This window comes from Heterocephalus glaber, unplaced genomic scaffold (assembly GCF_053883595.1).
Source record: "Heterocephalus glaber isolate CG9 unplaced genomic scaffold, H.glaber_assembly_v1.0 deba00000331, whole genome shotgun sequence".
Lineage (NCBI taxonomy): Eukaryota > Metazoa > Chordata > Mammalia > Rodentia > Bathyergidae > Heterocephalus > Heterocephalus glaber.
The window spans coordinates 34,979,537-35,002,497 of NW_028258142.1; the positions used below are offsets into that span (position 1 = coordinate 34,979,537).

Genomic DNA, 22,961 nt, shown 5'->3' on the forward strand with positions numbered 1-22,961 from the left:
AGGAACTCACTCTACAGGTGGAAGTAGAAGGATTGCTGCAGGGAACAGGAGTGTTGCCCTGGACAAGAAGTTCCCCTCCCTGTATATCTCAGTGCCTGACATTCACATGGAGATGGCTGTTTGCTGTCTGGCTCTTAATCACATACACTTCCTAGGGAAGTAACCTATATATTTCTAACATCTTTGTAGAAAAGGCATTGCTAGGGATGCCCTCTTCCTTGGTGGAACCTATTGGGTGAAAAAATAGACAGCAAGAAAAGCAAACACTAGAGGTCCCAAAGTAAGGAAGTAGAAATTGACCAGTCTCACAATTTTGTGGATGGAAGACTGTAGAACCAAGTTCAGTTATTTTAGTTGTTCTCAATTGGTTGTTCTCAATTGGTATCTGGAACCTTAAGGAGATCTGGCAGCAGAGCCAACAAAAATATCTTTGCCTTTTGGTTTTTCACTCTGTCTGATCTCTAGGCCTTGGGGAGTTCATGACTAGGGGCCATGGGTCCTTTGATCCATGTGGAGTTTCCCAAACCCTAACCACTCACATTCCACCTTTAAGAGTTTTGTTTTATTCAAGTATTTCTTGCATTATTCATCACTTCTTCTTCTTTAATCGCTTTTTACAACTTACACTAACTTGTTTCTTAATTACTTTTCTTATTGCTATGACCAAATACCTGATACCCAAAGTTAAGGGAGGAAAGGTTTATTGTAGCTTACAGGGGCATCATAGAGGAGAAACAGTTCATGGTGAGCAGAGGGCATCAAAGTATAAGGCAGCAAGCAACAAGTGACAACAGCGGACCTCTTTCTGTCCTTATATTATATCCAAGATACCCACCCTTAGGGTAGGTGGCATTTACACCCTTAATCATAGTATTGCATCATGAATCAATCCCAGCATCACATCCTTAAACCCAGCATCACATACTCTAGATCGAGCCACCTCCAAAAATCCCCAGTTATGACCTCATGAGGCTTTGAGGGGACATCTAGATACAAGCCATAACAACCTGAAAGTTAATTTTAAAGAGGAAGTTCTAGTGCTATTATAAAGAAAAACTTATCATTTGCTATAAATATTAGGCACACACGAGTACATACTAGTGCGACTATGCATCATTTGATAATCCCCCATGTAGTACTGCTAGCCTCCTCCATGCCTTGGTGGCATTCACACAGCACCCTAGAGAAACCACCAGCCCTGATCTGAGAAGAGGGGAAAGCAGAGCCTGGGAGGGAGGGTAGGGGGCAATGATGTTTGGACTCTGCTCTGTATAAGTCCTTCCTTCCCCTTATCCTTATGACTGCTCTGCATGTAGGAGTGAAGTGAAGTAGGGGCTGGCAGGTGTCATTACTCAGGCCCAATAATTAGTGACCCATCCAAGGTCAAATGGCCAGTCACCCATGGAGCTAGGACTAGAATAAAGATCTTTTTTTTGGCTTAAATTGTTTTATTGGTACATTTTAGGTATACAATACATTTACATTTATCATTGGGTACTTGTACCTGTGCATGATGTATTGTGGTTCTTATTGTTTCCCCATTCCCTGTCCTCCCTTCACCCCTTCCACCCTTCCCTATTTACAAATACTTTGCTTCCATTTTTTCCTTTTCTCTTAAATTTTCCTTTCCCTTCTTTCCTTTCCCCTTCCCCTCCCACTTCCCCTTCCCCTTTGCCCCTTTTGTTCCTATTTCAAATTATCAATTATTCACTTTAATCCTTATTTACACTTGCAGTTTCTCACACTAGAGAAACTATTTGGTATTTACACATGTGTGTCCTATTTATTTCACTTAAGAGTATGGCCTCAATATGGATCCATTTAGCTATAAATGTCTCTAGATTCTCATTCTTTATGGTTGAGTAGTACTCCATTTTATAAAAAAAAAAAAAATCCCCACATTTTCTTTATCCAGTCTCCAGTTGATGGTCAGTTGGGCTGCTTCCAAGTTTTGACTATTACAAATTGTGCTGCTATGAACATGGGTGCACATATATCGTTGTGGTATGATTCTTTCAGTTCTTTTGGGAAGATACCCAGCAGGTAAATAGCTGGGTCAAATGGGACCTCTAGCCCTAGTTCTTTGAGTTATCTCCATACTGATTTCCACAGTGGTTGCACCAGTCTGCACTCCCACCAGCAGTGGAGCAGGTTTCCTTTCTCCCCACACCCCCGCCAGCATTTGTTATTGGTTGATTTCTTGACAGCAGCCATTCTTTGTGGGGTGAGGTGAAATCTCAGTGCTGTTTTCATCTGCATTTCTTGAATGACCAGTGATGCTCTATTGGTAGTTTCTCTTGCAGTGCAGAAGCTTTTTAATAAGATGAGATCCCAGTTGTTGATTCTTTGTGCTAGTTCCCATGCTACTGAGGTTTTGTTCATAAAGTCTTTTCCTATGCCAATGTCTTCAAGAGGTCTACCTAATCTATCTTCCAGCAAGTTTAGTGTTTCTGTCTTAATATTTAGATCTTTAATCCACTTCAATCTTAGCTTAGTGCATAGTGATAGGTATGGATCTAGTTTCAATCTTTGGCAGGTTGAAATCCAGTTTTTCCAACACCATTTATTAAATAGGCTATCTTTCCTCCAATGAGGGTGGTTGGCTCTTTTGTCAAAGATGAGGTGGCTGAGTATGTCTAGAGTTGTTTCTGCATCTTCTAATCTATTCCACTGATCCTCAGGTCTGTTTCTTGTCACAGTAGTTTTGTAGTATAGTTTCAAGTTGGGGATTGTGATACCCCTGCCATGTCTCTGTTGCCTAGAATTGCTTTTGCTATTCTAGGTCTCTTCTGGTTTGAAATGAATTTTTGGATTGTTTTCTCTAGTTCTGTGAAGTATATTGTTGGAATTTCAATTGGCATTGCATTAAATCCATATAGTAGTTTTGGAAGTATGGCCATTTTCACAATATTGGTTCTTCCTATCAAGGAACAAGGGATGTCTTTCCATTTTCTTATATCCTCTTCAATCTCCTTTTTTAGAGTGCTTTAGTTTTCAGTGTGGAGGTCTTTTGCTTCCTGTTAGATTAATTCCTAGATATTTCATTTTTTGGATGCTATTGTAAAAGGAATTATTTCCCTAATTTCTCTCTCAGTGAGTCTGTTATTGGTGTATAAGAAGGCTGTTGTTTTTTGAGTGTTGGTCTTATATCCAGCTACTCTATTGAATCTGTCAGTTAAGTCTAGAAGACTTTTGGCAGAGTTTTTTGGGTCATCAATGTAAAGTATCGTATCATCAGCAAATAATGACAGTATAACTTCTTCCTTTCCTATCTTTAATCCTTTTATTTCTTTGTCTTTTCTAATTGCTGTGGCTAATGTTTCCAGAGCTATATTGAACAGGAGTGGTGATAGTGGGCATCCTTGTCTTGTTCCTGATTTTAGCGTGAAAGTTTTCAGTTTTTGACCATTTAGTATGATGTTGGCTGTTGGTTTTTCATAGATAGCTTTAATCAGGTGGATATTCTATTCCAGTTTTCTGTAGGGTTTTTATCATGAATGTGTGTTGGATTTTGTCAAATCCTTTTTCTGCATCTATTGAGATGATCATATGGTTTTTGTCCTTGGCTCTGTTAATATGGTGTATTACATTTATTGATTTACACATGTTGAACCATTCTTGCATCCCTGGGATAAATCTGACTTGGTCAGGGTGTATGATCTTCTTGATGACCCTCTGTATTCTGTTTGCCAGTATCTTATTGAGGATTTTTGCATCTGTGTTCATTAGGGAGATTGGCCTGTATTTTTCTTTTTTGGTTTGGTCTTTCCCTCATTTTGGAATCAAAATAACACTTGCTTCCAGGAATGAATTTTGAAGTATTGCTTCCCTTTCAATTTAATTGATGAGTTTAAAGAGTAATGGTGATAGTTCTTTTTTAAATGTCTTGTAGAATACAGCAGTGAAGCCATCAGGACCCGAGCTTTTCTTTGTTGGTAAATTTGTTACTACATTTTCAATTTCACTCATTGTAATTGGGGTGTTTAGAATTTCTGTATCTTCTTCATTTAACTTTGGCAATTCATATGTATCTAGGAATCTGTCCATTTCTTCTGTGTTTTCCATTTTATTAGAGTACAGGTTCTCAAAGTAGGTATTGATGATCCTCTGGATTTCTGCTGAATCTGTTGACTTCACCTTTTTTGTTCTTAATTGCATGGATTTGAACCTTTTCTTTCCTTTTTTTGATAAGGTTGGCTAAAGGTTTATCAATTTTATTTTATTTATTCTTTGATTCATTGATTTTTTTTATCATTTTCTTAGTTTCCATTGCATTGATTTCTGCTCTGATCTTTATAATTTCCTCTCTTGTTTGAGCTTTGGGTTTGCCATGCTCTTCTTTTTCTAGGAACTTGGGGTTCAGGATTAGATTGTTTATTTGAGCTCTCTCTGTTTTAATAATATGGGCATTCACTGCTATGAATTTCTCGTGTAGAGCTGCTTTCATTGTGTCCCATAGATTCCTGTATGTTGTACTGGCATTATCATTTCCTTGTAGAAACTGTCTAATTTCTTCTTTAATTTCCTCTGTGACCCATTGGTTGTTCAGGAGAGTGTTATTCAATTTCCATGTGTTTGTGGAGGTTTTGTGGTTTCTTATGCTATTGATCTCCAATTTTATTGCACTATGGTCTGATAATATACAGGGTGTAACTTCAGGTCTTTTACATTTACTTAAACATGTCCTATGAGCTAACATGTGGTCTATTTTGGAGAATGACCCGTGTACAGCCCAAAAGAATGCATATTCTGATTTTGTGGGGTGGAACACTCTGTAAACATCTATTAAGTCCATTTGTTCAATAGCTTGGTTCAGTTCTAGAATTTTTTTGTTGATTTTTTGTCTAGATGATCTGTCTATTTTTGATAGTGGGATATTGGGGTCTCCCACTACAATTGTATTAGTGCTTATTTGGTTTTGCATGTCCATTAATATTTGTTTTGTATAGTTGGGGGCACTCATATTTGGTGCATACATATTTATGACTATCATCGGTTCCTCTTGCATTGTTTCTTTCACAAGGATGTAGTGACCATCTTTGTCTATCTTAATTAGTTTTGGTTTGAAATCTATTTATTTTATTTTATTTTATTTTATTTTACTTTTTTGATACTGGCTATTGAACTTGGGACCTTGCGCTTGTGAGGCAGGCAGCGGAACCGCTGAGCTAAATCCCTGGCCCTTGAAATCTACTTTGTCTGCAAATAAGATTGCTACCCCTGCTTTCTTCTGGGTTCCTGTCACATGGAGAACTGTTTTCCATCCTTTTACTTTCAGTCTATGAATTTCTTTTTGAGTTAGGTGTGTTTCTTATATACAGCACATTGTTGGATTTTGCTTCTTAATCCATTCTGCCAGTCTATTTCTTTTGATTGAGGCCATTAACTTTGATGGTTATAATTGATAGATATTGACTCAACCTTGTCATGATGTTTTACTGTTGTTGGCTCTTTTATTTTTTATTTTTCCCCCTTTCCCTTTAGTTTCTTGCCTTGCCTGGTTGCTTCCCTCTGTTGGGCCTCATGAAATTGTGACCTTCATTGTCTTTTTCTAGGATATTGGTTAGAATTGTTTTGATTGCTGGTTTGGTGTTCATGAAATTTCTCATGGTGCTCTTTTTCGTGGAAGTATCTAATTTCCTCATTGATTCTGAAAGATAATTTTGCAGGATACAGCTGTCTAGGTTGGAAGTTATTTTCTCTTAGGGCTTGAAATACTTCACTCCAGGCTCTCTTTGACTTGAGGGTTTACGTTGAGAAGTCTGCTGTGATTCTGATGGGGTTTCCTTTGTAGGTGATTTGTTTCTTTTCTCTAACTGCTTGCAGGATTTTGTTCTTCTGTTGGGATTTTGGGATCTTGACTATTATATGTCTAGGTGTAGATATTTTTTTGATCATGGCTAGTTGGAGTTCTATATGCCTCACTTATCTGTATGTCCAATTCTTTACCTCTGTCTGGGAAGTTTTCTACTATTACTTCTGTGAACAGTTTTTCTCCTGCTTTTTTGGGGACTCCTACCAGTCTTATGTTATTCTTCTTTGCATCATCTAGCAGCTGATGGATTAATTTCTCGTGCTCCCTTACTATTTTTAAGAAATCTCTGTTTTCATGGTCACTAACCGCAATCTTGTCTTCTATATCTGATATTCTATCTTCACATTCCCTTAATGTGCTGTGAAGACTTTTAATGGAGTTTTTAATCTCGTGGATATCTGTTTAAATCTGCTTCATGGATTCCATTTCTTTCTTATGTTGGGTGATCATGGTTTCCATTTCTTTCTTATGCTGGGCATTCATGGCTTCCAGCATGGTTCTGAGCTCATCTATTTTTTTTATCTGTTTTTATTCTAGAGCCTCTAATCATGTCTTTCACTCTGCTCACCATCTCTGTAGTTATCTGGGAAATTATTTCTATTTTGAATTTTCTAGAGCCTCATTCAGCTGTTTTGTTACTTCCTGTGCTATCAGTTCACGATGTCCAGTTGGTTGATTATCAGACTTTTTCACCTCGTTTCCCCCAGAATTTGCCTTTGGTGGGGTGGAAGTCTGAGTTTGTACCTTGCTTAAATGTCTTCTCATTTTTGTTTTTGGTACTGTCCTTGGTTTAATTCCTGGGTTGATACTTCGAAATTGCTTATTGTAAGTATCTTTGTTGCTTCAATTTTCATCAAGGAGCCTGAGAGAGGCTCTCTTTCTGTTGTTCACTTCTGCTCTATCTTCTGGAGCTCAGGACAGTGGCCTTTATGATCCCCTGTGCCTCTGTAGTGTGGAACCAGGTAGCAGCACAGCTAGGAGGCTGGGGGGGGGGTACCTACAGGCGCCTGCCTGGCTAAACTGGTCACTGGGGGCGGGGTGGAGGGACAGAGCAGGGGCTTTAGGTGGCAGAGGTCCTCTAGAATAGAGATCTTACTATTAGCTGAATTGCTCTTTGCCTGCCTCTTGTGGAGGGCAAGACCAAGAGCAATTAGCCTGGAATTGTAAGAAATCATTTCATAAGGGTTCTAAATACAAGCAACAAAGAAGTGTTTTCCATATGTGGCTGCTCTTTAGGTTTTGAGTATCTAATGACTCTAAGGCCTTAGAGTCATTAGAAATCATGGAAGTCAATTGGGTTAACCTTCTGGGTGTCCCAGGAATCCCTTCCACAATATCCCCACCAGATGCTTCTCCAGCCTTGGTTTGTATCCAGTCTTTCTTAAGTGGTGGATGGTTCTCAGTTCTCAGCCTCCCAGAGCAACCCATTTCACTCCTGAGCAGCACGGACAACTGGAAAGAGGTGATTTTTGGGGGGGGGGGGTTGTTTGCTTGCTTGTTTGTTTGAGACAGGGTCTCCCTATATAATCCAGACTAAACTTGAACATACTACATAGCCCAGGCTAGCCTCAGGCTTCTGGCAATTCTCCTGCCTGAGATTCCCAAGGGCTGGGATTACGAGCATGTGCCACTGGGTCCTGTGAGTGGAAAGATCTTGAAACCCCATATGTTCTCCATGAGCCTTCTGCTAGACTTGCTCCAGTCCTAGCTTGATATAACACATGTTAGTCATTCACTGTTGGAAGCCAGGCTTTTGTCTCTCAGGAGTACATGCCCAGGTTTCTTGGCCTCTCCTTGTGTAACCCTTTCCCAAGAAGGTTCCTCCCAGGCTAGAACTCTGTGTTTCCAAAAAAGGCTGATCAGAACAGATTGAGGGGTAAAACACTCATAACAAAAAACTTACCATCTTATCCATTTCTAAGAGTACAGCTCATTGGCATAAGTACATTCACATTGTTTTGCAAACATCCCACCATCCATCTCTAGAACTTTTCATCTTCCCAAACTAAGACTGTTCCTATGAAACACTTGCTTCCTGCTCTCCTCCCCCCACTCCCAGCCTCTGGTTACTTTTATGCTATTTTCTGTTTCTGTGAATTTGACTACTCTAGGAATTTGACTACTCTATAAGTAGAATTGTATAATATTTGTCATTTAATAACTGACTAGCTTCACTTAGCATAATGTCTTCATGATTCAACACTGTTGTGATGTGTATAAAAAATTTTAAAGGGTAAATAATAATTCATTGCATGTATATACCACATTCACCTGTCAATGGACATTCGGATTATTACCCCCTTTTGGCTGTTGTGAATAAAGCTGCTGTGAACATGGGTGTACAAATATTTGCTCAAGTCATTGCTTTCAACTCTTTGGGGGCTATATCCAGGAAGGGAATTGTTAGTTCAGATGGTAATTCTATTTTTGCTTTTGAAGAAGTGCCATATTGCTTTCTGCAGTGGTTGTACCATTTTACATTTCCACCAGCAACATATGAGAGTTCTGATTCTCTTCATCATGGCTATTGCTTGTTAATTTATTCATTTCTTTGATAATACCATTCTAATGGATGTGAAGTATCTTTTGTAGTGTAGTTTTGACCTGCCTTTCCTGATCTTTCATATTGATCATCTTTTCATGTGCTTCTTGTTCATTTGTGTGTCTTTTTTGGAAAAATAACCATTCAAGTTCTTCACCCATTTTTAAAGATCAAGGGTTTTTTTTGTTATTGTTAAGTTGTAGGGGTTCTTTATTTTTCTAGATAACAATATTTTATTAGATACATGATTTATAGGTATTTATCTCTCATCCTATTCTACACTGTTGATCATTTGACTGTATACATGAAAGTTTATTTCTGTTCTATTCCACTGGTCAATATGTCTGTTTTTAGGCCAGGGCCACTACTGCTATTTTATAGGAAGTTTTAAAATCAGGAAGCATTAGAGCTTCAACTTTACTCTTTTTCAAGATGATTTTGGCTATTCAGCTTCCCTTGATGTCTCACTTCTTTTTTTAATACATTGTAAATAAGTGGTCATTAACTGTTTATAACTGTGACAATACCATTCTGACCTTGCAGTCAAAGGGCATCTGTTCACTTGGAAGAAAAGAGGAAAATGCCTGCACTCCAGGTCTTCAGCTCTTTCCCAGGACATGAAGGCTCCTAGAGAAACATATAGGATTCTTCTGACTTATCCTTACATGAATCAGCAGGAGTGGGGTCCCAATCCTGGTTGGCTCCCTCCAGCAACTCAATGGATGGTCCAGACAGGCAGCTCACACAATTAAGCATTTCAGACATACACAGAGGCTGCACAGGGACTTAGCCACCAAGGCTATGATTGTCTCCCACTTGGAATTGGCATCAGGGGTCCTGGCATCTTCTGGAGCCCATGAAAGGTTGGCAGCCACTATCCTAGCATATCTGCATTTATTATCCTTGGGAACACAGTCTTGGCTATTGAATTGCTCTAGGAGTGCCATGAAATTTCCTTCTTGCCATCTGTCTCCTGGCATCCCCTCCATTTCCAGAGATGCCTTCTTGGCTCATTCTCTTGACAACTCAGAATCCAGAGGAATAGAGTAGCTGGGTGACATCTACACACTGATGACCCCATGGCTGGAAACTGAGCTCAGTCTCTGGTACTTGAGGTGTCATCTTTAACAGCTACCACTAAGCCACTGTGGCTTATGGAGTGAGATGTGGCTCTCATATATCTTGAGATGGATAAATAGCTGAAAGACATCTCATCTCCGGGACTATTATTCACCTCTTTGGGCTCTAAGTACTTACTATGTGTCTGCTTCTCTCTTCAACCAAGCTCAGGCTCCTCCAGTGGTAACACTTGCATCTTTTCCTGACCATTTGGCACCTTAGCCCCTGGGAATTCGGGGCTTGTACAAATATTGGTTAGAGATGAGTTTGTGTGTATTTGGGGTGGTCATATGTAGGTATGCCACTTAGGAAGATCAGCATCAGAGATGGAAAGAGCATTTCTGGGGGCAGAGACCTGGGCTCTAGTCTCACCTGTCAGCAGTTGTGGCACTTTGGCAAGTTGTTCATCTCATCTCAGCTTCCTCATCTTACTAGAAGGTTGGACTGGGTATTCCCTGATGTCCCCTATAGTGCTGACTTTCTCTGGCATTCTGCTAAGAACCATCTTGTCTCTCTTGTCTGCCCCCAAGTTTCCCATCCACTGACTTCAATAATCCCCACTCTGATGTTCTCACTCGTAGTGTGACATTCATACTACTGCCCAGCCCTCTGACCCCAGGGACGCTCCGGGAGATTCTTGAAGCTCAGGTGGAGTGGGAGGAAGTCCTGAAAGATGAGTATGTGGACATCTGAGTTGGGAAGGCCTGATGAGATGATGATATTATCTCTTTAGGTAGATTTGGGATGATCCAGTTTTGGATCTTAAAGGAGTTTGGGCTAGGGGTCTGCACCTGGTCAAGAGGTATGAGCAAGACCAGTGTAAGATTTCACTGCCAATATGATGTCACTCCTCCCTTCTGGCCAAGCAACTGTCCACAACCCAGTGCCAACTCACGAACCCTCTGACTTTGAAAAGTTCTAAGATGGCCATGTGGCTTAAATTAAAACTGAGCCCACACCACATCGCTTTACGACAGCTCTGCCAGGTGACCATGAGACAGACCTCTGAAGCCAAGAGCTGCATTACAGCTGGCCTGGGGGCTGTTCACTCCCCAAGCTGTCAGAACCATGGCACAATGACTTACAAATGGTTAAGAGGAGAGAAAGTTCTTACAGAGAGCCCAGTCTTGAGATGGAGCCTGACTCTACCCTGGCTCTTAGCTGGGACCTGTTTCCTAGGCTTCATTAAGGACAATCGTTCTTTTACAGGGCATTTAATCTTCTCTGGTGGAATAACAATACATAGGCTAGAGCCAGTTTTGTCATGTGCTTCGAAGAGACCAAGGGGCTAGTTTTTAGAGGAAAGAGCACTCATAGAAGAAGCAACACTTTGGTCCGGTGAGGCAAGGGCATGCACATGGTGTGAGGGGTGGCTGATATTTTCATCTAGACTGCTAGTCTAGAGCAAATGAGTTGGCTTTGCTTTTCTTTTTTCCTTATGTCCAATGGGACAGCCAATGCTGGGGACTGAAAATGGCACATGGGCTGGGGAGGTAGAAATCTGATTGTTTCTTCTCAGTACTCCTGGATATTTCATCAGGTAACTGGGTTATAATTTCATTACAGCCCAGGCTGTGCTGTGATGATTATCACATAGCCCCAAATATGCAGTCAGTCTGAGTAAGGCCAGATTAGGGACAGTACCCAGGATGCATTAAGGAGCAGACAGGATAAGAAAAGGTCTGAGATTAACATATTAAGGACATATGCAAATTGTACTGATCTGCAGTGGATTACAGACCTTCCAGGGCACTGCGAGGTGAAAAAGAAAAGGCAAAATAAAAGCAGCCTGGATGACTGATGCATAAAACACTTGTCATGAGGGCTTTGCCAAAGAAACCAGTACCTCTGACTTATTCTCAGATTCTTTTGGAAAATATCATAGAGTAATTAAACCATTAAGAAAGTACATGAGACTAATATGTATCCTGAATTACACTTCTGGCTCTGCTACACAGTAGCAGTGAGACCCAGGGCAGGTCTCAGGTCCTCTCCCATCCTATTTCTTCCTCTGTAGAGTGGCTGGACTAGTGCTCTCAGGGGTCTTTGGGGGATTAGTAAAGGGCAGATGGGTCCAGGGCCAGCCCTCCTTCATAGGTGCAGGAGGTTGGCTTTGGAGCCTTCCCTTCTGCTGTGGGGACCTCCCCTCCCATTTCATCTTCTGCATAGTCCCCCCACCCCCATCCCATGAATGTGGTCTTGGATTCTCATTCTTTGTGGTTAAAACCTAGTTTTTCACTGGTAAAATGTTTATGAAATTTAAGAATATATATCAACTACAGTATAAAATAAAACAGCAACCAATTCACTTTAGTACATAAGCTACATGTTGTTGGTTGTAATCTGAAAATATACAACGTCAGGAAAAAACAAACAAAAACCTAGTTCAGCCACTCTACCACGTATATAAGCATGAGCAGATGTCCAGCTCTGTGCCTCATCTGTACAATGGAGATAACTTTCACCCCCATTCTGTACGGTGAATCAGGGAAATGAGAATAAAGGACTTGGTGCCATACAGGTGCAGAGTCTGTGCTCAGTAAAATGAGCAGTATCGGGTCGCTGCTCCTGCAGTTCAGCTTTCTTCTTCCCCCACATCCAGGCTGAGGCTGATTCTGAGATGCACAGACTTTGGGGCTACTCAGTGCCAGGATCTCCTCTGGGATCTGGGCAGGCTCACAGAGACAACTGGGAATAGGCTGGAGACTTTGTCAGCACCTGACACCCTCAAGGCAAGCTCTCTTCCCAACCCCCTCTTCCTCTCCCTGACAGCTCCCCATCTCCCAGCCCAGCTTTCAACACTGTCCAGGGCTCCTTTTGCTGTGGTGCTGCCTGGGAATGGCTGTTAATCACCTTCAGTGGAATTGGCCCCAGGCCCATGGATGCAGGAGTGAAGGCTCTGGGGTGGGGAGAGCGGGCCAGCCCTGCAGCCTTCTCCTCCCTGGAGCTTTCCAGCAGCTTCCTGCCCACCCAATCTGCACCCACCTAGCACTGCAGAAAATCATCTCCGGAAAGAGTGGGAAGAAAGAACCGCTCGGAATGAGGCCCCAGGGAGGCATATCAGAGAATTTTAGGACTGAAAGGGATTTTGTCTCTCCTCCTCCACTTTACAGAGGAGAAAGCAGATGCCCAGCAGAGTTAAGCAACCTGTTCTTGATCAGACAGCATGACTGTGGGGCAGAGCTGGAGCCTTGGGCTCGTGATGCTGGCTCGTGCTTCTCCATCACTGCCAGTCTTAAGCACAGTCATTCAGTGATTCAATGAATGAATTATTTTGGAATCTTCTATGCACCAGAGCCAGTGTTCAGAGTGAATTCACAAAGCCCCTTCTCTCTAGGAGCTTAGAGTCTAGAGAGGAAAGAGTTGGCAGGTAAATAATCACAACACAGAGAGGTGGAATGCTGTAAGTGGAAGCAGCCTAGGCCAGGGGAAGCATAATGGAAGGAAAATCAGGAGGGCTTCATGAAGAAGGTGATGCTCAAGCTGACTGCATGAAAAGGAGTTTGCTAGGCTTTCAGCTGATTGAGGGCTCTAGGGAGAACGATCAGCTCTGTTGGCACAGTGTCTTATTCACACTCCACCCCATCCCAAAACCATTATCATCCACCTTCCCCTTCAACCTAGCATCCAGAACTTCTGGAGAATGCATAGAATTGTATACTTGCTGTAAACTTGATTGTTTTGATTTTTCAAATAGCTATTGAAAAGTCTTTTCTGTTGATGGTGTGTTTTCTGTGCTACAATTTGTACCTATAAAAATCTGAACTTTCAGACCCTGCCTTGACCCTGATCTGGCTGTGGATGTCCATTTTACACGAGTGGCTTTTCTGCGAGACCTTCCCCTGAGTTCCAGGTGTTGGCTAGAATGGCCCAGTGAGATTCCTCCTTCCTGGGGCTGGGCATCTCCTTGGTGGCTCTTGTGTCTTTCTTCCTTCCTCCATCCAGTCTTCAACTCTTTCCCCACTTTCATAGCTGTTCTAACCCAGGCACTTCCAGAGCAAAGCCAGCTCAAAAGGGACAGAGTTTGGCAGGTGTTCTCAAGGGCTCCTTGCAGACACCCATGGATATAACTTACTCAAATACTGACTTATGTTGACTTTCATCTTTAGTTTTCAATCACAGGAAAAATACATGATTATGGTAAAAATTCAGAAGTATTGTACAAATCAGCAAAAGAAGAATAATACAATCTATTATAACTCCATCACCCAAAGATGATAATAGGCAATTTTTATTCAACACTTAGTGTTGGGCGTCAGTCTCAACAAACTATTGATATGTTCATCACTTCTCCTCCTCTTCTCCCCCTCCCCAATATCCATTTCAATTTATTTTTATAGCAACTCCATGAAGGGGCATTATTATTACCCTTATTTTGCAGACATAATTTGTGTATAAGTGTGGAGCCAGGAGAGCACACAGATGGTTGAACTATCTATGGGAGTGATGAAAGGAGTGGAGTGTTTTTTCTTGAACTACCTATGAACAACTACTAATGACTAAGTAATATTTTAATGTCACTATAACCAGGCTTAATCAGGTCAAATTCAGGGCCTATGTCTGAACACATGTTAACGCCAGATGAGAACTACAGCCACCAACAGTGTGGGAGTGGGGTACTGTGGGCTTGCAAATGGGTACTTCTCAGAGCCTAGGGTGTGAGCTACATCTGGCAGACAGGTGCAAGGTTGATAGTCTTTATGTTCAGATCCTGTGAGCCCAAATCTGGGCTTCGCCCTTTCTAACTGTGTGAACTTGTTCAAGTTTCTTAACCTCCTGCCTCTGTTGCCACTCTGTCACATGGTGGCAATGGTATCTACAGAGTACATTATTGAGAGGGTTAAACGAGATGCTAGACTTTCCTTGGAGATCCTCAGGAAGTACAGTCTGAGGTTCTTCTTGTTTTGATACTTGAGTGTGTCTGAAAGGCAGTGTTTGCAAGGTTGGGATACTCTAGGGAAAGCAGAAAATTCTAGTCTCATGTTCTAGACACTGAGCGAAGTTCAAGTTGAAAACAGAAATTAAGGTGTTGAGGGGGAAGCTGAGGAAGATGGCCTGGGATCTTGGTCAGGTGTCTTACCTGGGGGCCCAGGAGTTGGGAGTGTATTCCAAAGGTCCTGAGGAGCTTGGAAGAGTGTGAGCAAGGAGATGATGGGAGGGTGGTCTGGACCTTCTCACTCAAAGTGGGAGACACTGGAGCTAGGAGGGTTTTTTATTTCTTTTTTTGTTTGTTTTTGGTACTGGGGATCTAACTTGGGACCTTGCACTTGCATGGCAGGCGCTGGAACCACTGAGCTAAATCCCCAGCCCCTTGGAGCTAGGAGGTACTGGGTGAGAGATGAGGGATCTCCAGAGGGAGGAAAAGGAGACTATGTTAGTCAGATTTTCATCACTGTGACCAAATTCCCCAGAAAAACAACTTAAAGGAGGAAAGATTTATTTTGGCTCAGAGTTTCAGAAGTTTCTGTCCATACTCATTTGGCTCTGATGCTTCTAGACCAGAAGCATCATGGCAGAAGAGCATCCTGCATCAGAGCTGTTCGCCTCATGGTGGCCAGGAAGCAGACAGATAAGAGCCAGAGAGGAAGGGGGCAGGGCCAGACAGGATCCTCAAGGTCACATCCCCTCAACTAGGCTCCACCTCCTGTTTCCATCATCTTCTAATACCACCCAATTATGGTCTCATCAGTGGATTAACTCATTTAGGAACTCAGTGCCCTTAAGATGCAATTAATCTCTGTCTTCTGAGCACTGCTGCACTTTGGGGGACATTTTGTTTTTAAATCACGACAGAGGCCTTTTGTAGGCAGCTTGAGAAGGGGGAGGCTCCAGTTTTTAGGCCTGTTGGAATTCTCTGGTTTGTGGGTGACCCGGACCTGCCCTACTTGGCCACCCCAGATTCGCCTCACTTGTGCAGGCTTGAGTAAGGCAGCCTTCCCCCACGGCTGGGAGAGAACATTCCTTCTCCCCAGCTCCAGGGCAGCCCCGCCGAGTTGCGCTCGCTCTCCATTTTCATCTCCTCCCACGCACCGCCTGTGCCATCTCGCTTCTAGCGCCTTGGCTCTCCGTGAGCGGAAGTGAGGGGTGTCGGGTGTGAGCCACTGCAGATTCACTGTCGGGCAGGGTAGAATCGGGCCTGATCGGCCAACCCCCCTCTCCAGCCTTAGCTGCCAAAATGACTAAGGCCATGTCCCATTTACACAAGAGTTGGGGATGGGCGAAAGCAAGGGTAAGAAACTCCATCCAGCGGTCCATGCATGATTCTCTGCTTCCCAAGAAGCTGGGTCCACGCGCGCGGCCCTGAAGCTCACTCCGTGTTGGGGGTGGGGTGCTCCCTTCAGAAGACCAGAGGCTCAGCTAGGCACACACGTGACCTCTGTCATCCGGAAGCTCGGCACCAGGACTTGGGGGGCCGGCCTGCTGCCCTGTATCCCCCTCCCCCATCACCCAGGGCGGCCCTCTGGAGATGAGTTCTGTCGCTGCTGCAGGCTGACGGTTCCAGACTTCGCAGGGGAGGCTGCGGGGGCGGCTGGCGCACCAGGCGCAGGCAGGCAGCTCGGGCCTGCCAGCGCCTGCCCTTTCTGGAAGCCCACGCAGGCAGCTTCCGCCGGCCTTCAGGGACAGATTTCCTGTTTGAAGAGAGCGATCTGTGCCTCTGCCATGGACCTGCTGAGCAAACGCAGGACGAGGCGGGTTACGGGTGTTCCCTGAGCAGGGCGAGAAGAGTAGACAGTCTTCGCTGTGACCTCGAGGCAGCACAACTGTCTTTAGGATGCAGCTAACTCCACCGGCTCAGTACCCACCCAGTTCTATTTGGCTTTGGACCGCATGATATGATTAACTTAATCCCTGAGCTGTAGCTCTCACTGTATATTGTGCACAGCAAGGCTCAAAGCAGTTTGATTTTTCTAAGCTTACGCTGACCTTTAGTGGAAGAATGTTACTGCCTTCCAGGAGGGTTGCTGGGCTCAGATGTAAAGGTTGCACACTGCACAAGTGCAACTATGTAAGGGGACACTTTTCACACCAGAGGTTGTAGACTTATGTATTTGTTGCAGCTATTATCCCACAGATGGCAGTAAAGTGTCTGGAGGAAGGGGTTTGTTTTTTTTTCTTCTAATTCACACAAAGGTCCTATACAGGCTAATACAGTGGTATTAATAGTAGCCCTGATACAAGGCCAGAGAGAAATCAGTTCTAGGGGAAATTTTATAATATACCAAATGGGAAATCACTAGGCAACTATAGACCTCGCTTGGGCGACAGTTCCCACAGTTTCTCACTGGGCTCTGTTTCTCCTGCGCTCGCCTACTCTTCCTTGGGAGAAGTATAAATTCCTTGTTAACTCTCTTTGAACTTGACCTTGATTTCTCATCTCTGTTCTCATCTCTGTCAGCCAGACTATGAACTAAAGGCACAATGCCTAAGGTGGTAAGATTGGTGCTGTCGTCTGTCTTCACTTTTGGGAAGCCCCAGGCCAGGTCCCTTTATTTATCAGATTCAGCGAACCTCCTGGCTTGGCTTGGCCACACAGCATTGTAGGGGTAAGGAAATCTAGCCCTGGATTTCCACACCTGCACAGGACATGTTCTACCCCAACAGAGAGAGGGGACTGGTCATCCATCTGCAGAGTCCTGGGCTGCTTAGCTGTTGGAAGATGCATGTGGTCACCCTACAGCAAGCAGCAGACTGTCTTGCTCCAGACAGCTGTGTTCCCATCCTAGGCCCCAGAGAACAGAGCTTCCCACGGCTCCTGCCTGGAAACACACACACACCGAGCAATGTCTAGAAGCACATGATCCAGGCCAGAAAATGGCAAACGATGGCCCATGGACCAAATTTGGCCTGCCACCTGCTTTGTGTGGACCACAAGCTACAAGTAGACTTTACATTTTTTAAATAATTGAAGCCAAAAGAAGAATAATACTTTGTAACACATAAAAATTCTGAGATTCAAATGTCAGTGTTCATAAATAAAGTTTTACTGGGACACAGTTGCATACGTTTGTTCACATACATTTGTATACCAGCAGGGCTTAGTCATTGAGACAAGACCAAATGGTTCACAAACACCCAAATCGTTCCTCGCTTCTTAGAAAAAGTTTGCTGACCTCTGGTATAGGATCTGGGTGGACATGGAGTTCTTTGGGAAGAGCTCTAGATTCAGAGACAAGAAACCTGGCTATGAGCCCCCTGACATTGTGACAGCTGTGTATCCCTAACAACTCACTTCACCCTCTGAGCCCAGGTTTCCTTATCTCTAAGTACAAATTCAACAGCACCTGATCTCCTATAGAATGTGGCCAATGACTTCAAGGATATGTAGGTGGTTTGCAAATTCAAATACCTATGTGAATGTTTAGTAGCATTTGCCTTAGAAGGTGAGTCAACTGTGGCATTTTCACAGATGAAAAGTGGCCTTTCCTTCCCAGGGAAGCCTTTTAGCCCTTTCTTTTCATCATTTGTTTCCCCATTTCCCTACTCACATTTTCTTTTGGGCAGGTTTTTGCAGGACCCACCTTTCCTTTCCCTTCCTTCTGGCTAGCTTCCAGTTGCCAGCCCCTGTTTACATGTGAACATTTTGTCCCCTTACCAATCTCCAGATCCAAGGACTAAAAGCAGCATACAGAATTCCACACATGGCCACATCTGCATTCATTGAAATTCAAGTCACAGGAAATGAGGTGGGATAGGGCGGGAATGGCTCTCATGTGACTATGTGGGAGGAAGGCTCCGTGCATTGTGCTGAGTTTGCCAACAGTGAAATGCTTTTATGCAGCCATATTCTTTGGTTCACATATTCACTTAATCACCAAATAGGGCTGGCCCTGGGTCCTGGGCCTTGTTTTGGAAGGTAGAAACTTACTATGGGGTTCTGCTTGAGGAGGGAATGTGGAAAAGAAAGAAGTGGTAAGCTAATAACCCTCATTGTCCAAGCAGGGAGCCTTTTAAGGAACAGTTCTGTGAGGTGTGTTTGTCCACCCATATTGCGGCTCTTCTCCTCTCCTTGGTGTGGTTGTTGGTCACCTAACACATAGGGAGCCTGCTGTCCATACAGCCAGCCAGCTAGAGATGCAGGGCCCCATCTTGGCATAGAAAGTTCCACAGAGGGCAGTAGCACTCTGCACTTGACTTCCTGACATCTACCTTAGCCGGAAAGCTCTTTCCACTCCTGCTCTGGCCTCTGATCCCTGAACTTTGCCTGGCATCCAGATTGCCTCACTGTGGCTTGATGCTTTGCCTCTCTGAACTTTCCCATGACACGGATGCTATATGTTCCCAAAGCTCTGCTTGGGCTCTTGCATCACAGGCTTCACTTGTACTGACCCAGGGAAGCTCCTCTGCCTTCTGAGATGCTTCTTGATCTCTATGCTTCCTCCCCAGTCCAAGAGTCTTCCCTTTTCTGGTCAAATGCCAGACTATAACGGAGTCTTACCATTCCCACATTCTCTCAGCTATGGTGTTTTCTCTACAGTGTCCCTTCACATGGCTGTCTACTTAGGTACAGTGCACATAATAACTGCTTAGGTGTCTCCGGGATGCCCAACCACACAATCCTAGGTTTGGTCTTTGTTTCATGCCTAAGGTAGGCTCAAGACGGGACAAGGCTCAACATGTCAAGTTTACATCGAGCTCCTCCTCTGTTGAGGTCATCATTGAATCTGAAGTGTTTGAGGGTTATAGAGAATTAATTTCTGTTCAATGGATAGAGCAAAGACACAGGAAGTAGATACAGGTCTTTAAAAGTCGCTAATTCCTAAGCATGAATTTGCTGGCCACTCTAGTTTGAATCATTTATGACCTTAACAAATCACATATGAATTTGATTTTCATTTACAGAATCCAATTTCCCCAGTGAATTTCTGCACTGTGGTGCAGCATGGAAAATGGATTAGAGTAAGCAAAGAGAAGCAGAGAGCCCAGTGAGAGACATTTTGATAGTTCAGAGGAGCTATGCCTGTGGGTTGGTTCAGGGTGGCCCTTTGGATCTGGGCTGACTCATATATCCCAAGGCAAGATGCTAATAGATGAAAGCAGAAGGTTTCCACTTCCTCTGACTTCTATATGCATTATATGTAGCTTAGTAGTGACCATTTGAAACCAATGTTGAGTAACTTGTTTCTTGCCCTGTTATTGACAGTAATGACAATTCACACATCGCTAAGAAGGAAGGTGAATTGTGTTAGCTACTTTGGGGTCTTTGTTTTTCTCTCTTTAAGATCCTAAAAAGTTAAGGTTTTCTCTGTTCTTATTCCTAGGTAACAAGTATGAAATCAAGGTGTATACCGGTGACATAATTGGTGCAGGGACAGATGCTGATGTCTTCATCAATATCTTTGGAGAATATGGAGACACAGGTAATGGGGTTGAATCTTTTCTTCACAAGCCATGCCCAGTACTGCTTCTTAGATGAACTGTCTCTCACAATCCTATCAGAAGGTAGTTCGAGCCGCCTTTGGGCTCCTCTTTTGAGCATCTCTCTCTCTCTTTGTAAGTTGGTGTGTGTGTGTGTGTGTGTGTGTGTGGTGTGGGTGTGTGTGTGTATGGTATGTTTTCCAGAATAAAGGATGTCTGGGGTTGATTAAGATTGTCCTGCATCCTAGACTATGAACAAACCTAAATTCTACATCTGCAGGGAACTCATTCTCATTTACTGTCTTTATCTCCATGTCTCAGTTACTTTTCTCTTGGTGTGGAGACAAAATACCCAACATCCAGCGTTAAAGGGAAAGGGTTTATTTAGTTTGTAGAGGTTTTAGTCCATAATTGGTTGGGTCCAAGGCAGAGTGGGTTGGCAGAGGGGCATCCTAGAGGAGAAGTTCATGGAAAGCAGCAAGAGCAAGCAAGCAAGGGAACAGTGTCTTTCTGCCCTTTTTATCTTATCCAGACTACTGGGATTAGGGCAGTGCAAAACTAATCACTCATATTTAGTGGTTTAGTAATCACATGCCCTTAATCGCAGCATCACACACTCTAGATTCAGCTAGCTATAATTGCTTGAGGCTTTGGAGGGACATCTAGACCCAAGCCATAACATTCCATAAGCTCCATACCTGCCTGAGCTATACTTTGAGTTGCAGCTGGGTATGTCTGATGCAGTGCAGTGATTTGGAGAAGAACAAAATAGAGCAAGGGAATAGAATTAGACTTGGTCTCACAGATGAAGCAGGAACTGAATACAAACATGGCTGCGGGTGGGAAGTTCAGATCAGTAGGATTGAGACAGGTGGTTCTCTCCTGCTTTTGCCCATTTAGTTGAGTAATACAGGAGTCAGAAAAGCAGTAGGACATGTGGATTTAGGATATAATATATTAAAGAATTTAAAATGTATTGCTGAGCTTGTAAGGAATAAAAAAAGAACTCTCCAGGTGCCAACAATGAAGAGGGAACTCAAAACCAAAGTATTAACTATGAATTGATGCTGTGGCTCTAAGAAAGAGGGAGCTTTCATGCTCAACTTTGTAGAAGATGGGTTTTTATGCCCATCTGGGGTCAGAAAATTAGACCTTGGCCCTGCATGAGGCAAGAGATTTGAAATTAGAACTGCACAGAAAACCAGGAGCCCTGAAGTTTCATAGCAAAATCTTCAGTTGAAAAAAAACCAGGGAAGAATTCACTCATCAGTACTATAAGCTTATCTCTATAAGTTCTCTAAGTCTAACACTTGTGAGAAATTGATACCTTAGACATGTTATCTCATCTATACCTGAGGTCTGATTTCTACGGAGTATGATTTGGGAGCATCTTTCTCCAAGTACAGAATATTGACACCCTGGCAGTAACAAATGCCCTTAAGGACTTGGCAGAAGCTTAGGTGAGCCTGCATGAAATCCCCACAGACGAAGTATTGGAGATACATTTATTTTCTAAAGCTACAAAACAAAAGGGCACAATTCATTAGGACTAAGCATCAATCAACACAACAAACAAGAAGATTAAATCCTTAGGAATTTCAAATAATGGATAATAAGAGAAAAGCTATAACTTCACTTGCTTAAACCTATGAAAGACATGAAGGAAGAAATTGAAGAAAATAAGGCGCAATGAAAAAACATAGCAAATTTGAAAGTAAAATCAAACAGTAATACAAGGAATGAAAAGTAGTTACTAAAGATAAACATGTGGTGGTTGAATTAAACAATATAATTAGAAATAGCTGAATGGAGAATTAGTAAACTGAAATAAACATGAGCAAAATGCTCATATGTAGCATAGAGGAAAAAAGGGTCGAAAAGTAGGAATAAAAGGTCATAGAATAGAGGAGAGAATGAGATTGAAGAGGAATAGTGCATGTGGACCATAGGTGAGAGAAAATATTCAAAGATATAATGGCTGAAACTTTTTTAGGATTCAACAAAGACATTTAGCTTCAGATTAAAGTAGCAAAATTGAACAGATGAAAACAAACCAATATTTAGATACATTGTGGTGAAATAAAAAGAAAAAAGGAAAAAAAGATCTTGAAAAATAGATTTGGCAGATTATCTTCTGTAAAGAAGCAACTAGATTGACAGCAAATTCCTATAGCAGCACATAAAGTCATATTACCATGTAGTAATATCTTCAGTGTTCTTTGAAAAAATGCATATCAACCTGTAATTCTATACCAGCTAGGTTATCATTCCATAGTGAAGGAAAAATCAACAAATTCCCAATGCCAACAAAAAGAAATAGAGTTTACCATTGCTAGACCTATGCCTAAACATCCATTAAAGGATATTCTTTAAGAAAAAGGAAATTGTACACAGAAGAAAGAAGTGAAATGCAAGAAACAAAGGTAAGCAAAAATTAGTAAACTACATAACAAATCTAAGCAAGCATGACTGTACAAAACATAATAAAATGAGTAATATAAGCACAAGAGGAAATGCAGACCTCCAAACACTTAAAATCAATAATACATGAGAAGGAAAGTAGATTATGGGAGTAAAAACATTAAAATATTGTTGTCCACAGCCTATCTCTGTACCTCAAGAAGAATAAATGATTAAGTATAGACATTACTAAGTCAGGTGTGAATATTAAAATTGTAAAAGCAACCACCAAAGTAAAAATATTAAACCTTGGGCCAGGGATTCAGCTCAGTGGTTCCAGCACTTGTCTCACAAGTGCAAGATCCCTAGTTCAATCCCTGGTACCAAAAAAAAAAAAGAAAGAAAGAAGAAAGAAAGAAAGAAAGAAAGAAAGAAAGAAAGAAATTAAATCTATCAATTAATAGAACAAATAAAAGGGAACAAAGAACCAATCCAATAGAAAGATATGAGGAAAATGAAGCAAAGAAAAGCAATGGCTAAATAAGCAAAATTAAGATAAAAGAATCAATAACCCCAATAAATAGAATAAACTTAGAAAATAGATATTTTCAGATTAGATGAAAAGAATTAAAATATATAGCTTAAATATATGAATCTAAAGGTTTGACATTAAATAGAATGGAATAAAATATACCAGGAAAATATCAACAGCAGGAAAGAAGCTGGCTT

At 42.3% G+C, this 22,961-nt stretch overlaps 1 protein-coding gene across 1 annotated transcript in view; it reads left to right on the top strand.

Moving 5' to 3' along the window:
* Positions 1–22,961, top strand: part of Loxhd1 (lipoxygenase homology PLAT domains 1) — a 179,955-nt gene that overhangs the window by 21,239 nt on the left and 135,755 nt on the right. The window contains exon 5 of the mRNA XM_087189273.1: positions 19,736–19,834. Coding sequence (XP_087045399.1) covers positions 19,736–19,834 — 99 coding nt within the window. The remainder of the gene's footprint in view (positions 1–19,735; positions 19,835–22,961) is intronic.